At 33.4% G+C, this 21430-nt stretch overlaps 1 protein-coding gene across 1 annotated transcript; it reads right to left on the bottom strand.

Annotated features, from left to right (window-relative positions):
• Positions 1-1419: 1419 nt before the first annotated feature.
• On the bottom strand, positions 1420-19452 carry LOC124371571 (UV-stimulated scaffold protein A-like). Its single transcript, XM_046829919.1, has 5 exons — positions 19184-19452; positions 11940-12050; positions 10995-11202; positions 8996-9116; positions 1420-1691 (listed from the first exon to the last, which is right to left on the bottom strand). The coding sequence occupies exons 1-5, from the start codon at positions 19351-19353 to the stop codon at positions 1435-1437; spliced, it is 867 nt and encodes a 288-aa protein (XP_046685875.1). The 5' UTR covers positions 19354-19452; the 3' UTR covers positions 1420-1434.
• Positions 19453-21430: the final 1978 nt, after the last annotated feature.

Here is a 21430-nt window from a genome sequence, read left to right as displayed (position 1 = left end):
CCTTAATGTTGATAAAACTGTACAAATAATTTTTAACACTAGATTAAAAAACACAGAAACATCAGTAGGCAGATTACATGAGTATAAAACCAACACAAAGTACCTGGGCGTCACAATCGACTCCGACCTCTCATGGAAGACACACATAGATCTACTATGTAGGAAGATCAGCTCAGGAGCTTTTCTGATCCGTAGACTCCGTCAAATAAGCACGCCAGAGGCAGCAAAGACCGCCTACTATGCCTTCCTTGAAACCCATTTAAGGTTCGGCATAGCAACCTGGGGAGGAACGTCTGCAACAAACCTGGATAGAGTCCTCATTCAACAAAAGAAAGCTATAAGATCTCTGACAGGGCTCGAGCAAAACATTCTCACAGTGGTGTCACTATACATACAAGAGGTCATCCTGCACACAGTCTCTACAGAACAACAAAGACACAGAGATATCCACCATCACTACACCAGGCATGCCGCAAACTTTGCCCTACCTCCTCACCACCGCACTCTATACAGCAAGAAACCATCATACATTGGTGCAAAACTTTTTAATCTTCTACCAGAGAACCTGAAGAATGTGCCACCCCAGAAGCTAAAGAAACAATTAACAAACTGGCTACTGAAGAATCCTTTCTACTCACTAGAAGAATATCTGAATAAAACAGGTCGATCTCAAAACTGATAACTTTCAGAAAAATCTGTAACATTTTTTAATGATTTGTAACTTGACACTAATGCTAATCTCCAAGATTATGTAAATAAAGTCTATTGTCTATTGTCTATTGTCTATTGTCATACATAGGGTCTATGATGACCCTGACATACCAGGAGTTTGGGAGGGGGAGGTATTTCAACAAAAAGAGGGGTCCGGGCCCACCCTCGGAAAATGTTTTAAAATTGTACTCAAAAATTATGAATTTCGAAACTTTTTGACAGTTGTTTTTAAACATAGAACTCTTAAAATCCATAGCACTATTTTGCAGTGAGCTATACACCATTCAAGTAGTGGTGAGGAGGGGCAGTAGGAAATAGGTCAGAGAGAAACAACACATTACAAACTTAACAATATAAATAATACGCTAAAGTCGGCACCGGCGAGCCGAATAACATGACTCTTGTACTTCAGTAGTAGTACAATTTTTACACCAAAGTTATATAATACAAAATCAACTTTATTAGCAGGTGCTTGTACACCTGTAGCAACCCCCATGCACTCACCAGTGCCTAATCCTTTCTTATATATGCATCCAATAGCCGAAACGCATTTTAAAACTATAGTATGGAAAACGATGTAGACTTCTCCCATTTATCCTTTATTCTCTTTGTTCTTTCTCACAATTATATAAAAATCTATAGTTTAAGTGCACGAGGTGACTCATCTCTTCCTAATTCTAAAAAAATGTGACACACTGGCTGTCAAAATCGTAAGAAGATACTTTACTCACAAGGCATGAGGTGTAGCTGTATAGAATGTTTAGTGTTGATCATTCCAACTTCCCGAAAGCTCACATCTTGCGAATTGTCATCAGAGTCACCGCCTCCAGTCTGGCTCTCACCATGTGATGTGGTTGGCAGAGGCTCAGCATCATTTCGGTCATCATTATCCGTGATAAAGAAATCATCCGGGTGAGGTAGTAATAGGTTGATGGAGTTCGACAATGAAGTAAGTGTTGCTATTATATCTGCCTCCTTCTCTGAAATTAAAAGTTTAGTTCTATAAAAACATTTTGACAACTTTTTTCTTTTCTTTGGAAACCAACTTTCGATATATCAGAAGTTTGATAAAAAGGGCAAATATATATTGGAAATAAAACAATAAATGGTTAAAATATATTCCATACCATAATTCATAAAATTTTCTTAAAAAACATATGTAAATGTGTGCTAAGGGTTCAAATTAATTTACAAATATTTATGTTTAAAGAATATTTCAAAGACTGTTGAAAGACAACGTTTAAGATTTGGCAAAATGCAGTTTTTTAACAAGGTAATGTTATTGTTTACAATCCACATTCTGTCCTAACATATGTGTGTTGCAGTGGAAATCTGATGCTTCTACACAAAACTCCTTAGCTGAGACGAACCAATGTTGAAACAGGCAAATCATCGCAAACATGTCATAATGAAAGATCAATTGCAGCGACATTCATCAAAACATATTGGTTGTCACTGAGTAATGGATCCCAAAAGGATAACCGATGTCTTTGTGGCCTTTTCATGCACAAACGTATGTCAAAGCAAAATGGGTTGCTCTTGATCCTTATTCCATTTTATTTTGAGCTCATTAGCATGACGATGTAACCATGAAACTTGTAATATCATGCCTTACAGCTGGTTCCTTAAGTCAAAGAATATCTCGAAGCATAATCTGTTAAATAAAAACAAAAATGTACAGGATATGACCTTTGTTCTCAAAATTTTGCCATTTCCCTGAATTTCTACAAATTTCTTTAAAACAGCGTTGTACTCTTGACTTCCCTTCTGTCTTATTGAGTGGTCTCCAAAGAGTTAATTATTGTGAACTGTTTCACTACACATACATTAATCTATGTAAGATATCTGAAAATATACACTTTATTAAATATAAAATAAAATATCATATTGCAATTCCCCAAATAAAACATTAACAGTTGCTACTATGGGTATTACACATTGAATAAAAAATGTAGAACTGAAACTTTCATCTAGTACATGTAAAAGACTAATATTTTTTTCAGCAATGTTTTTTCCACATAAATCTTGAATTATCTCAAAACAATACAAACTACAATAATTTTAGACATGCAGAAAATGTACCCACAAAAGATTATTGTACTATCCTACTAAAACCTTGATAACAACCAGACAAAAATGAACAAGCTTTTACTTAAAAATAACTAATTTACAGTGTTGTTTTACAAGACAAAGTATTACAGTAACATAATATACTTGTTTGTATCAAAATACACAATTATTGGCATAAATGAACCATTAAAGGCTATATTCAACATCAGCTGTTGGAAGAAAATATTGTCATAATTATTCAAAATACCAAAAGAACGAACTACAACACAAAACTCTTACATAGAGCCATGGCACCAAGACTAACAGATCCAGAGCAGGCAAATTTCGTTGCCATACTGGTAGGAATGTGCTCAACATAGGGTAGACTTAACGCTATGTCCAGCTCTTCAATGTCTATTTACAATTTGGGTCTGACAGACAGACTAGGTGTCCAGTTATGTGTTAGTGAATTTTGTGATTTTAAGTTAAATTGAAACATTTAATATTTTATTTGTTAGTGTATGTGAATGAACATTTTTTTTGTTTTTTAAGTTTAATAGTTTATAGGATATATGGAATAAGTTTGTATAAACTCCTAGAACAATGGCTAGTGTTCCTCAAGAAGACTACATTCACCAACTTCTAGATTTTATTCTGACAATGACAGCCCAGATGAAGATAAGAAGAATCGTTGGAGCATTTCAAGAAGATACTAATACAGTACTAGAAGGGGAGGATGGTGAACAAGAAGTGGATAACTATCATACTCAGCAACAAGTTTAACCCTTTCAAGGTATGCCTTGTTATACTATAGGTAAACCCCTTACAAAAAAACCTTGGTTGATTTGAGTTCACGCAGGGTGGGGTAAATACCCCTCCATCGCCCCTCCAAGTATCCCCACCACTGCTCGGCGCTCACTTTATTTGATCAGCTGACTAATCTGGCTCAGTCGGTATCGTTCACTTGAACGATCAGTTGAACCGGTCAGTACAGAGTTACTAACCCTTCCCGCTAGAGCGTGTTTTACCGGTTATCGTGTTGACTGAACAAAATGAATGAATGAACTACTGGATGTAATAATAGTATACGAATAGAGGAAGAAACAGCATATCGTTCAGTGAATGGATAGATATATAACAATACATGTATTATTTCAGGAATCTAGTAAATGCTAATATATCTATTAAAACTTATTTTTAAAAAGTAATTGTAAGTTACCAGATACATTGCTAAATATTTGAAATGTTTAATACTTATAATCAATGGACTTGGTTGATTGATATGCCTTTGATTTATCATAAGTAAGGTTATTCCCAACAAATGGGGAGACTCCCTGGTCCCCCTGTTGAGTTATACGATTACGGTTTTATTCTTAATCGGTTAGCAGTAAACGAAAGTAACGACTGAACAATTTTGAGGACCTAGTGTAACCTAATGCATAAACTCTATAGTTTTTAGTTAGTTCCATATGATGTTAAGCTATTTCTCATGGATAAGAGTTTTTAAATGAACTTAATAATAATATTATAAATTTTAACGATCATTAAAAATAACATATCTGGTTTGAAAAAAGTATCAAACTTATTCAGTTGGCAGGAAAAAGTGAATGAATCGTTCTAGGTGAACGGGTCTTTTGAAACACTCTGATCTGGATCACTTGTTCACTTGACTGACCCGTTCGAATTGAACGACAAATCTCTAATGGCCTCACTGCACGGCTAACCTCAAAACAAAATGCAAGTTTCCTAGATACATCTATAGCTACATTAATCTGTTCAATTAATAATTTACGCTTAGACTGCGGCACTTATATACGCATACACAAAAAAAATATATAGTTATAGAACAGGTAAAGTAGCTATAAAACTGTGAGAGCGAGACACGATCCACACAGCTGATAAACAGATACAAGAAGGTGCTGGTCCCACTCCCCACCCCAACTCCGGGAGGGGGACCCCTCCTGCGCGGGGGTACTGCTCAGAAATTTGCTTCTGCACAGGTTTCTTTAATAGCGGTTGACCTATAGTAAAGATAAAATTACCAAATGGAAGATTCACTCTACTCGATCGAAAACTATAAGGACCTCTAGAGAAAATATAATGGTTCATTCAGGTGCAAAACATTATACAAAACAAGCCAAAACTCCTGATTGTTGAGAGAAATGCTGAACATTTCGTTATAAACAATAACTTGTACATCAAAGAAGTATCAAGAACTATCCAAGACAAAGACGGGATAAGTCTACAGTTTTTACAAAAAGCTGTTTTTGGGCTACTCAATTTAGTTTGACTCCTTAAAAGTATCTGCTTCAATACTGAAGAACTTCGGTCCAGAGATGAATCTGGAGCAGAAAGATATTGGCTAATTATGTTGGATCCCTTTACATTTCTATTACGACATCACGGTTTGACAGGGCAGACACGAGATTGGCCAAGAAGAACATAAACAAGTTTACACATACAGTATTCGTTAAATATTTCAAATATTTACCAGCAACTGAAAGAAGAGTTATAATATAATTGAGTTTACAACTATGTATGGAGATGTTGTTGGCCTTGAACAAACGCTAAAAGTATGTGTGTTGGTTGATGCAACGTGCTATAGTTAAACTGGGAGACATATATGTATCAGCAACCTGAGGCACCATTTAGGCAATCTTACAGTCAAGTGGATTTACTACACAGACTGATTGCTCCTATTTCTGGCACTGGTAGATAATTTGTTCAGATCATTTCCTATTATAAAAAGTTTTAAACAAGATCACTAACTCATAATGGTGGACACTGAGAGGAAAACAAAAAGGTATTACCCTCAGAGTTTGTCAACACAAATCAACTTTAAATTATTAAATCCCATTAAATCAAGCACATCTGGATTTGAATGTGATGGTACACTTGTCTCTTATATTACTAAAAGAAACAAAAACATACTCCTTTTACTTCAAATATGCCGGAAATAATCCCTTCTTATCACTCGACCAAAGGTGGAGTTGATACTCTGAATCAGTTGTGTGCTACATAGGACATGGCTAGGAACACAAGGAGGTGGCCAGTGGCTTTATTCTACTCTTCGTTGAAAGCAGCAAGCTTGCAAGTAATTTACATCGCAAACCATCCAACTACAAGTAGTAGGGAACATTTTAAAGAACTGGCCTTAAGTCTAATTTCTGAAGAACTTCAATGCAGATCTTTGCTGACTAACATCAATCCTGAGATTGGCCTAAGAAGATGAGAAGTTGCTGACACTTTGAAAAATGCACAACAGTCTGATAGATTCCCCCCAGGTACAAGGGAATTCAGAATTTGTATTGTCTTTAAACACATTGTGCAATTGACAAAGTCAGATTTACAATTAAAATTTTCTTAATATAAATATAAATCTCTGTCTAAAAGGCAGTTGTCAAATATTCTGTAGTTAGCTATAAGGTGATAACAGGTGATAATGTAGTTATAATAATTAAATAAATATATAAATAATCTATACTAAAACTATGATAACAATAACACATACATACACTTAATACACAAACAGAAATAGATAAAATAAAAAAACAATATATCAATGTAGTTAAAAATGTATAGTGCTAGTATCACAGGTTAAAAAACTATCAACAGGATAAAATACATTCTCTTTTAACCAGCTTTCCACTATTTTAAATCTTTTTATAGGTACAGACCAAGCTGTTTCCGGTAATTTGTTAATCGCTGCTGAAAAATTATATCAAGACGTACCCTAGGTGCTAAAAAATGTTATGTTACTAAATCATACATTATGTGTTGAAATGTCTGGAAATGGCATTAGAGCCACAAATCCGAACTCCTGATGTGCGTTCTGGCCCATCAGAGTCATCAGTCGCCGGCAGACCTCGCAGCACCTGGCGTTGTCACTCATGTACTCCCGCGCACAAGCTGCACTGCCGAACGCGCTTAAGAGCGTCAACCGCGACCGCATTTCATCACTACGCACTTTTATTGTACAATGTGTCCTAAATTTTTAAAAATTAAACTATTTATACTATATACAATCCTCCCACTTATGTTCAAATTTAGTAAATTGTATAGGTCTCATTCCTGAAATTGTTATTGTCCATTGTGGAGCTGTAGTGTATATGTCGGGGTCCTCATCAGCATCATTTACCGACGATCCATCATCTGATTCCTCATCTGACATGTCATCCACAGCGCGTTGAACAGGGTCATCTATGTCGACATAGTCTAGATTTTCAGGTTGTAACTCGATGCAGGTAGCTTCTGAGGCGTTTCCAGACGGTCCAGAGATTGAATGATCCATTGTATACACTAAAATAACAGTGAATACTCTAAAACTGAAAGTAATAAAAACTAGGGGTCGCGGGCGGACCCCGTAGGGTGGCGGCGAGACGCGAACGAACCACGTTCCAAGACCGACACGAACCACTAGCCAACTGCTGTAGCGTACCAACCTACTCCCACGACTGGCTGAACCACACACTGAGCCTATACACAATGCGATGCGCAGTAGTCCGCCCGCGAACCCCCGCTCCAAGGCCATGACGCGCGGGTCCCGCTGGCGGGCCAGCCGCACCGAATGTGTTAAATAGCTTAATTTTCATATATATGTGACTGCTTTTACTTTTTTCAAGTTTGACAGTAGGTAAATATAGAATATGGTTTTTTCTGGAAAAATAACTATGAATTTCCTTTCTAGTTAAAAAATTGCATAATGATTCTTTAACATTCACTAAACAACAATAAACATACAAATTTGAAATTGTCATTCATTTTATTTTTAGTTCCTTAAAAATTGGTACACACGTTTCTCTTTCAGGTACATTCTTAATAGCACTCAATGCCTATTTCTGCCATTTAAAACTTTTTGTACACCACTACTATTGCCCCACAATGTTATTCCATATCTTAAATGTGAGTGAAAAAAGCATAATAAGTTGAAACTACCACGTCTAAGGTAATACATTTTCTTAATTTACGTAATAGATAGACAACTCTTGACAATTTCTTACATAATTGTCCGATATTAACAGATTTGACATCTTTATAAATTGTATAATTTTAAAAACCATTATTTTTTCACTTTTTTATCATTAACAAGTAATAAGTTGGCTTAAACCCATTCCAGAGCCTTTCTCAAAGCCAGGTCCTCCTCTCTTATCAGTTCATCTAAGCTTCAACTATAATTCAGGAGAGTTGTAACATCGGCATATAACACTGATGTACAAGGAACATTGGCAGGAAAATCATTTACAGCAATCAAAAATAAAAAAGGCCCCAGAACAGAAACTTGTGGTACTCTAACTTCAATAACTATAAAATCAGACTTATCTTTGTCCTGAACAACCATTTGTTTTCTATTAAATAGGATTTAAATAATTGTAGTTCATTATCCCTAATACCATAAGTACACAGTTTTTTAATGAGCAAATCGTGACATATGCAATCAAATGCTTTACTCAAATCTATCAACACTGCAGAAGACATACATTGCTTTTCAATACTCATCAAAATACTATCAACTACACTCTCTACAGCCTTGACAGTGTTTCTGCCTGACATAAATCCAAACTGCTCATCACATAATGTCATTTTGAGTAAAGAAAGCATTAAGCTGCTGTTTGATACAAAATTAAAAAATCTTACTGAAAATAGGAACTAAGGATTACCGCTATAGATCATCCTAGTTCATAGTTATTAGTTTTTACTTAGTTTACTAAAATTGTTATTACTTAACATGGCAAACATATAATTTATTGTTTATTGTTGTCAAATGTCGCTTTCTGCTCACAATTGTATATATAATGATTAAGTTGAAAATAGTGTAATGTTTGTAAATTTGAATTTTCTCTTTTTTCTATTGGGTGAAAAATTAATGGTGGTGGAAGATAAAAATGGACGACTGCAAAATAATTCAAAACTTGTAACATGTTAATTGTCAACCACTTTTCCTGCACGCGCCCTGTGAGGCGCATTGGGATGTGTAAGATTTATGTATTGAAATATTGACATGAATAAAAAGTTTTTAACTTGAACTTGAAGGATATAGGTCTGTAACTGGATGGATTTAACTTATCATCTTTTTTATAGACTGGAGTTACTTTTGTTACCTTAAGTGCTTTTTGATATAACGTCTGATCTAACATCATATTAAATAAATATGTTAGTGGTTCAACAATTAAATCAATTATACTTTTAATAGCATAGTTATAAATAGCATAGTAATTTTAAGAATGATATTCATTACCTTTAAATTCTACTAACACCTTTTTTATTCTTTCCCTATTGATAGCTTCTTGCCGCCTTTTGAGTTCTTGCTGTTTTGCACTGGTAGCTGTGTCCAATAAGTTCAAAGCAGTGAAATCAATCTGAAAATAGTGTTTACTAAAAATTATCTTATATACAAATGTAAATAACAAAACAAGAGAAATCTAAACTGTACTTTACAGAATTACTATTCCCTTGGAATGTAATTGAATTGAATAGCATGGATGAGTGTAAATGAGGAAAACTCAACATTTGTGATTACAATTGCATCTATAAATATTATATTGTTAGGTATTACAATTATAAATTACAACAGAACTAAAATTATTTCAAGTTGTTTGTTATTCAAAGTCTCCAAAAAGAGAACTTGTATACAGTGTCTCTGATGATTTCTCATGAACTGCCTTGTCTTACAACCATCTCTAGTTTCAAGTGATCTGGAGGCTTGTTGAGCATCTTTACTCCTGCATACAATCCCACTAATATTACAAATGCGAAAGTTTGAATGTTTGGATATTTGGAGGTTTGTCCTCGAATCACGCTGAAACTGCTATACAGATTGTGCTGAAATTTGGAACAGGTATAGCTTTTGATCTGAATTAAAATTTAGAGTGTTTTTTACCACCCATAACACATGCATTTCACCAAATAAAGTCAAATTCAAATTGAAAAATTAGTTTGTTTACATTCGAATTTTATGATAAGAACGAAACGTATTTTGACAACTGCTGACAGCTATAGTTCGTCAAACTTTCTGAAACATCTGTTTACATGTGAATTTTTATCAATAATAAGTAAACAGTGCTTGATCGGTAGTGTAATGCAAATAGTAAATAAAACATTAATATATAAATTTTACTCCAGATTGCGCCAGTGACGAATTAAAATCATCTAATGCATTAAATACTGTTATAAAACTAACCTTAATGAACAAAGTTATGAATGTTTTCACATGTTACTTTAAACTGATGGGCTTCCTTGACATTATGATATTACATTTTAGCAATGGCTTACGGAGAAACAGAGAAATAAATACTAACATACCTTAACGATTCAATCTTTCCCTGGCTACAGTCCAAAACAAGTGTAGCACAAAACTTTAATAGCGATTATTTTGGAATGTTGCATAACCTTAAAAAAAGATTTTCCCCTTATACCGGAAGTACATAAGAAGTAGGTAGGACTTCCCCCTAGGTCGTAATAGGCTTTTCAGTCCTAGCAAACTCAACTATGTCAACACGATTTTGACCAAAGTAGATTTCCGAGAACTAGATAATCAAACGTATATAAAATATGATCGAGGCAATATGGCAAGCTAAACTGTGACATAGTAGGTAAGTGAATTTAAATGGTCTTAAGTAGGCACTATTTAACCGAAGTAGGCATCTCGGTCCTATGTAAGTGTATATATATATTTCCTCTTCGTCAGAACAACAAGGCAAACTCTACTATAGTACTGGAAATATCTTAGACCTGAAATATATGACAAGGACTGGAAATATACGCTTTTTGACTGAAGTAAGTTTCCGAGACCTGTGTGATCTGAGATTTGTGTTTTCTTGATCGGGATGACAAGGCAGATTCAGCTGTGACGTTATGTATATAATTAATTAGAACCAGAAATGCTCCTACACGTGCCAAACATGATATAATAATTAAGTTAAACTCTGATACTATTTACCACGAACTTACATAATATCTACCTGATATATGCCTACTTACATTTTAAAATTTTTATAGGACTCCCATCATATTACATCATAATTGCTTTTACTAAGTAATATAAGGACTTTGGTTCTAAGATTGCGTGCGAAGCCGCGGGTAACAGCTAGTAGTTCTATAAGGAAAATAACTAATTGTGTAATTTGGTAGTATACATTTTCATGCATTTCTGGTATTGTATTCATGCATTTCACTGTTTTTTTGTTTTTTAATTTTTGGTCATATGATACAGAAAAGATCATATACTTTTAAATTACCTTTTCAACTTGACGTAGATAGTTGAATCCAATAGCTAGTTTCTTGTATTGCTTTCCATATATTGTGTTCCATTCATGAATAGTAGTGAGAGCAAAACGCTTCAGCTGTTGAGCCACATGAACAGGAGGTGGCAAGTCCTTCCCAGCTGTTAGTTTCACTACTGTCTCCAAATTAAGGATGAGTTGATCTCGGAAACAATGAGACCGTCTATTAAAATAATATTAAAAATTATAGTCATACAGTAGATTTACTAATTTCCTCTCTAAGTTTTTCTAATTTGATATCCCTCATTTTTAAATTTCTGATTAAACTGACTAATTCTTGAAATCTGTTTTATATGCTTTGAAGATTTTTCAAGTGTTAGTGCAGATTCTAGTTTCAACATTCTATTAACTGTGTTTTTGTTGATGTCTTCATATTTTAAATTTAAGTTTCAAGAGCCTGAATGCATATAAACACTTAATAATAATTACTTTAAATTGAAAATTTAACTCTAAATAAGATAGTATGAATGACTTATTTAAAACTAATAAAAAACATTACATAGCTCATTTTACAATTTTTTAAATTTAATTTATAAATTTGAAATAATTCCTCTTGCTAAATAACATTTTCATCTTTATTTCAATAATCTGAATTGCATTTTATCTTGGAAATTTGTTCAAAGATTTGTGGCATATGTGGTTTATCTATTTCTATTTTCTAATTTTTGACATCCAATGATTAGGATTTTATGTCTGAATTAAATACAGTTTATTAGATACCATACTTGCATTAAATCTTCCCATCAATTCTATTTTGTTCTTGATAGCTAATTTAATCTATTTATTGAGCATTTGTGATAAAATAAGAACATGTGCATGTTTATATTGTCAATAAAATGTTATCTATCAAACATGTATATACTAACTTATAAACAAAAAAATATTTGTAGCTGTACTCACCTGAATATTTCATCACATATTTGAAAGGCGCTTAGTCGGACCTCTGCATGCTTCTCTTCTAAGTGTTTGGTTAGGAGATCATAAGCTTCTTTTATATATTTGTCTGATTGCCTAATAAAATATACAGTAATAACTTTTATAAAGTATTTATTAATGAAAAAGTTATCTTAACTCTTACATAAACAAGGTTTTGTTAAAAATGAATTCTCTATTCAGTTAATTATAGATTAATATTTTGAGTGAATACATACATTATGTATTGGACATTACTGTTTTGTGTACCTTGGTGTCTGCATTAATCTCTTAAATGACGTAAAGCATTAATAAGATGTCCAGGTTATATATTTGGTATGGGAAGCTGTATTGTATTGTATTGACCGTTGGTTATACACTATAAATTAATGACACTAAAAACCAATTGATCTTACTTTGACAACAACTTGTCCTTCATTAATAATCAGTTCCATGCATTGTATGTTGGCACCTCAAAAAAGATGATAATTAAATTTACCAAAGAAGAAAGGTTTTGTTAAATTTAGTAAAACTCGTATATATTTCCTTTGGATTTTAGATAGGTCCCTTACAATATATTGTTGGGGAGTTTATCAGTAGAACGGAAAACATTAACGTTTCTATACTTGAATTTAAGTTGAAGACACAATATTACATTTGAGTAATCCTTGCTCTAGAACCTTTTGGGATAAACCTGTAAAATCTTATATTGCTCAACGGTAAATTATGTTTCCAACTTTATTCTCTATAAGGATATAATAAAAGATACACCATGGGTTCTAAGGTAGAATTTCCATTTCATAGTCAGAGTTTGCCATTAAATAAACAGAACCTTTTCAAAAGCAGGTTTGCCAATAGGATTTTGAAATATGATAGCTACTTCATATAGATGTGGATCATTATATTATCTATGTTTGTCATTTCTATTTAATAATTTCAATGTAAACTGTCAACACATATAACAAATAAAAATTGTTTTCTCTTAAGTTATATCAACAAGGTTAGTAGCCACTTTGATGTTTTGTTTGGACAGATATTTAATTGTTTCAAGTTATTTGGACACCAATTTTATTACAAATGAATTAAAATCTATATATATAAAAATGAATGTTTGTATGTTTGTCCTTTATGGAATCGTGAACTATTGGACCGATCATGATGAAAATTTGTACGTATATGTATTTTTCCACGGAGAAGGTTTATAAGCTATGCCCATCCCTTTCCCGATTCAGGATTCCGCCCCACTGGTTACAGAAATACCCATAAGAAATGCATTGCAGCAAACATATGTTAACGTCTTTTCAAATTTTTAATCAGCTGTTCTTTGTAAACATATATTACACTTATAGTTTTAAAGCATAGAGTAAGCTTAAGAGAAACGACAAATTTTGTTTAAACTGTTTCTGCAATCACTGTTAAACATAGACTTTACTATCCAGATAATACAATTCAAATTTGACGTAAAAATTCACCTTTAACTGCAATATTTATTTAATATAAACCATGCTCATGCTTGATCAGAAGAGCAATGCAGATATCATAATTACTATCTTACGTTGGCTACAAATATAAAGAATGTTATAAAATCAACCTTAGTTGTTTTTTTTGACAGAAGTATGGTTCTCAAAACTCCGTGTGTACATATTCTCTCGATCGAGACAACAAAGCAAGCTCAATCGTGGCATCGGAGATATAACTAATTTAATCTAAAATTTATTATAGTAAAAAAAAAAAATTTACTAAGTAATATAAGGACTTCGGTTCTTAAGATTTGCGTGCGAAGCCGTGGGTAACAGCTAGATAGAGGCAGGAATATGGTACATACCTTCATAATACGCCCAAGAGGCTCACGATGGAACGACTATCAATTATCTCAGCAATGTTTAGAATGTGATAGAAAAAGAATAAGTGAATATAGTGTACTGTTTTCAACGGGAAATTGCGTGCGAAGCCGCGGGCAACTTTTGCAAAAAAATTATTGAAATGCGCAGCAAAGCGCGCCGGGCCCGCTAGTTGTATTATAAAACTCAAGAAATATATACAGAGTATCTTGGATTAGGTGGGGGTCAAGAACAATCTTCTGTTTACAGGTTCGCGGACCATGTCACGTAAAATACGATGTTTTGATATTAATCGAGTCCTGATTCAAAGAACTGTCAAATTATTTCTTGATTTCGTAAGTTCTTATAAACAGAAACATTGTTTACGAGATTGTTCCGGTTCTACAGGGAGATTCCCGGCATAATTCCTAGTGTGTTAAATGCCTGGCTTATTCCTGTTTTCCTGGTCGGGTGGCCACTCTGTTTTTTAGCATATTTTTAATGGTATTTTTATATACTTTTGGCCCTTGTCCAATAACAAATACCATTATATTTGTGTTTAGCAAGTGATTTTACATGGATATGGGTAAATGATATTGACTTTTCCACAAGTACCAACTGTTTTACATATAGTCTACCGTGATTGGTACTTTCTCATGCCAGATTGTCCATGTGATCTGAAGTTGGGAAAGAACCACTCGGAACTACTCCTGGCCATCAGTGTTGTCTTCAGTGCAAAATAAACTTTCAATTAAAAAGTTAGAGTGTCAATTTGGGGAAGAGTACAATAGGTGGACCTGGTTTTTTGTATTGATATTGATAAACGATATTACTAAATTATAACATCCTATATAACCAACCAATACTGATTAATTTATTTGAAAATGCAACTGGAAATACTTTTCAAATACTAAAAATAATATGTACATTTTCATAAGTGACTTCGCCGAATTAAAAATGACATTCAACTTTAAAAACCTTAAAGAAATTGCTTTAAAAGGTGTTTTTCTAGGCTTCCAGATGTTGGCGTGGTGTTGAAAAACCCATTAGGTCCACAACCATAGTCACAAAAATGTGGAAGGCATATTTTGGGTTGAATTGGATGTGGTTTTGTGCATTTCACTATCAACTTTAAGTGACACTTTTTAGACCTGGCAACTGATGCTAATACTCCAGACAGTCGAAAGCTCATAGAGATCCGTGAAACAAAGTTTAAAAAGCGGCATACTGATCGACCAGATCATCTCTCTGTACAGAAGGGAGGTATGGTTTTATGGAGAGGGTGCTTTCAGCCACTGTAGATACATTAATAGTCTTGTATTCAATATAAGAATATATGTATCAATGATTATAATAATCAATATAAAAAACCGGGTGCGCTTATTGTACTCTGTCCAAATTTGTCAACAGTATAACAACTGGCCACCATGACAATCAAATCACTTATCAAATATAAAAACATTTGACCTATATATATATATATATTCATAATTAATAGTTTCCAGCTTTTTATTTTACAGAATAACATTATTGTTTAATACAATCTTAAAAGCTTATAACGTTGCTTGGTTCTGCGTTATTGTCCCAAATTAATTCAAATAAGTAAAATCATGTGAATTTTAGGCAGTCACAATCCATAACTGGACAACAGTTGATTATATGTTTGAAATTTTAGATTATATCTAAAATACTCCATCAATCCAGAAGATCGAGGGGAATCAGGGTTTCTGAGTGGGGTGGATGATAAGCTAAAAAGGAGTAGGCATTGGTGGAGGGGATAATCGGAATACTCAGGCCAACAAAATAGGAATTTTAGAGGTCCGAGCAATTTTGAAACAGGTTTTTTTACGTCTATGGTGAAGACTCCTCTGTGCTCTTGGTCTTGTTCCTCTTTCTCGAGATTTTTGCAACATTTTCTACCAATGCACATCTTGTTATTAAATAGTTATTATTACCTATTTTGTAATTGGTTAGACTTTTCTGCAATATACATTTCTACATGCACGTTATGCTTTGTGTTTGAGTGTCGCTCAGCCATTTTGTGTTTGTGTTTTCTTCAGTAAAGTTTGGTTCTCAGAAAATTTTAAGCAGAACAATGGTCAACAAGTAGTGAAAAGGTACAACCTGTGATTAATATGTGCAGTGGGTAGTCTCTTTCGGAAATTGTGTCATTTTTTAGTCCAGCATGGGAGTTTTTAAACGGGTTTTCAATGTAAAATTTAGCGGCCATTGTACTCTAGCTAAGGATACACTGCTGGTTATTGTTGTTGATGAGGGTACATTTAAAAATATTTATAAGTTTCTATTTCTTTTATTTTTTTATTTGTTTTATATTTGAAATTGTATTACTTTAATTCTTGTGTTGGCTGGTTTGCACCTGAGTAGGCCATTTTACTAACATCAGACCACGATTAATGAACTTTGGGTGTTTTTCTTTTTTGCCACAAATGTAGGGTGGCGTCAGGCGCCACTGAATCTCACACTGATGGACAGGGGCGTTTTCAACGTAATTTCACTTATTATTTAAGCTTTTCTCCCTTTTATATCTATTATACTAATATACTTAACATTTATTTTATTATTTAAAGGGTAGGGTACGATAAGCCCGGTGTTTTGTATCGAAGAACGTAATCATCGACACTTAATATTCGCATCTCAAATCCTAGACTTTCAATCGATATAAAAGTATCTATGGTCCTCAATAACAATTAGGTATTTATTTACAATAGCGTGACCATGGAAAATGGACTTTTTTTCATGGGTTGGGCATTTATAGCCAAGTATTACTATCACAGGTGCATATAAACTGGGGGGAAAGTATATTATTGTATTATATTGATGCCTTTCGGGCATTATTGCGTTAAGGATGGAAAATAACCGACAAAATTTTGTCGAACAACACTTGGAGGGTTAAGGAGCAGGGGCATCACGTGATCTGGGATTCGACTTTTGCAAGCTCGAGTTAATTTTTTTTTCTAAAAGAGCAAGCAGTGCGCAGCACTGCGCAGCGGGCAGGCATCGTTGACAGGATTAACGTACTAGTCAGCATCATTTCAGTAAAATTGCCAGAGGTACTGTCAAAAACAGAGTTTTCAGAGGATTTCAAAAAATCGTAACTCCTTTGATTTTCGTTGCCGACGAATTTTTTCTTCACTATTGTTTTCAGGGAAAATTGTAGTTTTCAGGAAAAAAAAAATGAACATACCTTTCCATGGTCACGTTATTGTAAATTGATACCAACAATTATATGTTTCAAATTAAAATATGAATTTAATATTTACAGTGATCAAAAAAATTATTATATCCTAACCAAAATTAGGTAAACTGAAGACGACCATATAAGCTCCTCTCACAGTTAGTTTTTTCTTTCCCACAAATTTCACATACGTTTTTCGGTAAGAGTCCAACATGTTGAAGTCACAAAAAACATGTCATCATCTTTCAAAGCATTGTCATTTAGTTTTCTAAAATTTACTGCCATTTTAAATAATCAAATGTTAGGCTACTTATATAAAATTGAAATATTACATTACGAGTATTACTTGAAAGTGTTTACAGCTGTTGATATAGATTATTTAACCTCTTCATGCATGACGATGTCATTTGACACCACTAAATAAATAAATATATATAAAATGTAAGATGTACTCCAAACTGTCTCTATCTCATATAGTTCACTCAAGGGTTCATAGGTACTAGCAAAAGCCACCCTACAGCACATTGAAAGCAATAGTTCATTTTCCATCCATTTTTATTCAGTACAGCATTGTTGCTATTAGTGAGAGGTTATTTAGGCAGTTTCATAATTTTTTCCTGATTATTGAGGAATTTTTATCAGTTAAGAAAAATTATGTTCTGTTTTTAGGTATTATATACTAACATATTTAATAAATATATTTTTGAAATTGCTAATATAATAAAAATTAGCCACAAATTATTGATGAGTGGCAAATGACGCCACCATGCAATAAGTGAAACTATGCCGATGCCCATTACTGATTGGTATAGTTTCACTTATTTTATTTTTTTTCTTCTTCGTAGGTGTAAGAAAACATGGATACTACTGTCTTGGATGATAGTGATATTGCCGAATACTTGGAATTACATAGTGAGAATATTATTCCATCTGGGTCAGAGGATGAGGAGTGTAGTTTCTCAGGTGATGAACTATTTGAAGTTGATGTTGCCCAACAGAATATTTCAGAAGGTATTGAAATACCAGAAGATCTTCCTGAAATTTTTACAGATTTTCAAAATTTTTAGTCAATACAGGAAAAACCCAAGAAGTTATAACGATCACTCGGCCTCATGCTATATCTGAGTACACCTTCATGGGAGGAGTTGACATGGCGGACAGAATGATAGCACATTACCCTCATGGCATCAAGTCTAAGAAGTGGTACCTTAGAGTATTTGCTCACCTCTTAAATGTGTCCCTAGTGAATGCCTGGTTGTGCTACACGAAATCGGTTGATGGAAAAATGGACTTGTCTTTCAAATCATCTGTAGCCCCTTACCCTCATTGCGAAAGGGTTATGTGACACGAAGAAGAGAGGAAGGCCCTCATCAATGTCTCCTAACAACACTCCAACTCTTAAAAAAAAAGTAACCAGTAAGCATAATTCCGGAACTGAGATACGACAAAGTTGACCACTGGCCATCGAAAGTCAAAAACGCCAGGGAGCAGCAGCGATGCCGTTTTGAACACTGCAAGAAAAAAAAACCAGATTCCAGTGTAAAACATTTGTGGTTTACATGTATGTCCACACTTTATGGAAGCTTTCCATAGTAAATAGGATGTTCTTATATGGATATTTCAATAAATAAATTGATTTTAGTTTTGAAATTTAATTTTTTTTTTAAATAAACATTTTTTTATTTTACAAAATGTGAGAATATTTAATGTTAAGAGATTAAATACGTTTTTATACATTTATAATTTAAACATAGTACTTATTTAATGCACATATACCAGAAAATAAAACAAATTATAAAAAAGGTAACATTCATTTTTTGTTTCCTTATTGCATGGTGGTGTCATATGACGTCAGGTCCGCCATTTTTTAACTAAGACGCAAAAAAAATTTGAACAAATTATTTTTGTTATTAAACAAGCCTATTTAACAAGAAAAACAAGTAAACACATTTTTATTTTTATTATTTAATAATTCATGCATGAAGAGGTTAAGTTAATTGTTCAAAATAATTAATCAGTATCTATTGATTATATCGATGGATATGATTAAGTAATATCTTTTGCCAATTTAGATATATAAAAAACTGGGTCGCTTATCATACCCTACTCTATTTAATATTTAGTTTCCGACAAATAGTGTGAAGTGGCTAAAGTAAATATTTACTCGGCTTTGTATCATATATTTAGTGCATGTATCATATTTTTAATTTTCTTACTTGCAAATAGTTTTAAGTTTCTTCAAATCAGTAGGTGGTAATGTTTTCTCTCCAGTATGAGTAATCTCTTGTATTATATCTGCCAGTTCCTGACTTAATTTATCGTCGTAGATTTTAATAACAGATTTCTTATTGTTTAAACCCTTAATTTTTTTTATATTAGATGACATTCTAAAACTAACAAAAACATAAATAAACTTTATTATCTCACATAACCTTACATATGACTACTGACAACAGGAACAACAACAAAAGAACAGGGAAAGGAATAGTGACAGTCTTTTTTGCTAAAAGCGGGCTTGGGTTTTTATTTGTAAAGCTTCAAAGTTCCTTTAGAAGTTCCAAAGAACAGACCACGGAGTTATTAAGACACAAATTAAAAGAATTAATTAGGCTTGAGAACAGGAATAGCGCCATGCAAACTCATAGTTTACAACCTGTGTGTTTAATTTCTGTGTATATGAAGAGTTAAAGCTTCTGTCATAAAATCAGTTAAATTGTATGTATATTTCTTAACATTCTACGTATTAATGTTAGTAGGACAGTAGATGTTCCTTTCCTATTGCATAAACTGCTTTGTATTAATGTTTAAATCAAACAATCCAATCACTTTTTTATAGTTTTTTTCGGGAAGCAAACAAACATACACACATCCGCAAACCCCCATAACTGAACGAAAATGGTTGAAGAAGTTTTCTTAGACAGCAAAATACCTCAGGAATAAAGAGTTGTTGGGTTGATTGATTTATCAATGAATACCAAAAAATAGGAGGATGGTGCCAATATTTTTATAATACCTACAGTACTCCTAACTTTTGTTAGTAATAAGCGTGTTCAACTGTGTATCCCGGAATGTCTTCTCGTCAGGAGCACTTCAGGCATTTTTTAATCCCAAATATGAGCCAAAGATATAATAGCATCACCGGGGAGACATTTATGTTTTATGAAATGGTTAATGAATTCCATTTTTGTTTAGAAAATAATCAGCTTAGATTCTTATATATACACATTTTTATGTATAAGTCAATCTGTTGCATTTATGCTTTGTTTTTACATTAAACGTGTTATTACCTTAAAACAATGCTCATTTACAACTTCATAAGCTGAACATCGCAAGATCGCGTGGTCAAGCACTTCCCATAGAATAAGGGGACAATTTAAACATAAGGGTGTGGTGTGGTGTGAGTGCCAAACAAATATTGCTTTTCTTTGTACTACTAAATGCATCTTCTAAAATTGACAAGTCGTTTCAGTGTTTATTTGTCTACATTTAGCTCAGGCTAGTTATTTCTCACCATGAACAAACTACCATGAACAAGTGATGATTTGTGTGTGATGGTTATAAACGGACACAATTACTCGCTGAATCAGAACGAAGTCAATGTGACGTTTTATCTCACCAAAATGTTTCTCAGCAATGATCAGTTTGCACTGATAATGTGATTTGTTGAATAGTGACACAAATGAATAAGAGAGCGTACTCTAATCCCAACACTGGGAGTGATATGAAGAAGTATTGAAAATTTTTACAAAAGCATGCCTGCTAATAACTTCGCTGTTTGCTGGTGAAAACAACTACATCTTAACAGACTCGCTTCAAAAGACATGGATATTTATATTATCAAATTTTAGCATCCTTATAAAAAACATGATAGTGAGACAGAGGCGAAAAACTAACTTCCAACCCACTTCCATCCCAACTAGGATTGATGACTTTTAGTATGTTATACTGTAAGGTAGCCCAAACAATGTTCCATCATTACTCTTTCTATGTATTGCCTTCTTCTAGAATCATTCGGTTACTTGGCTATTATATGAAACAAGTTTAAGTAGAGTCCCTCAACAACTAAAACGGTTAATATATGTAACAATGGATGGTTTAAGAAATATTGTTCCTCGTGTACTCCTTTTCAAAACAGTAATCTGTATGGAGGGTTCCTACAAATATAAAACTGCTTAATACCGCCATCCAATTTTTAAATTGGGTGACTTTTGATCCAAAACTAATAAATATATGGCGAGGAATTTACTGAACACTTCCTTAGCGTTTTCAAGATACATCCAAACCATTCTGCCATAAGTATCGATATTTTGAAATATCCCAATTCTCCAACTCAAATATGTCTACTTATAGATTGTTTTAAGCAATTTTAAGTAAAGAATGTTATATTTTTTAAGAAGTAGGCCCAGTAAATCCCCGGGTTATGACTTAATAACGGTTGCGCTTATTAACAAAATCTCTAGAAA

Source organism: Homalodisca vitripennis, unplaced genomic scaffold (assembly GCF_021130785.1).
Source record: "Homalodisca vitripennis isolate AUS2020 unplaced genomic scaffold, UT_GWSS_2.1 ScUCBcl_1583;HRSCAF=5389, whole genome shotgun sequence".
Taxonomy (NCBI): Eukaryota; Metazoa; Arthropoda; class Insecta; order Hemiptera; family Cicadellidae; genus Homalodisca; species Homalodisca vitripennis.
Note: the sequence above shows the minus strand (reverse complement) of the source record. Positions and strands in the feature narration are given on the sequence as shown.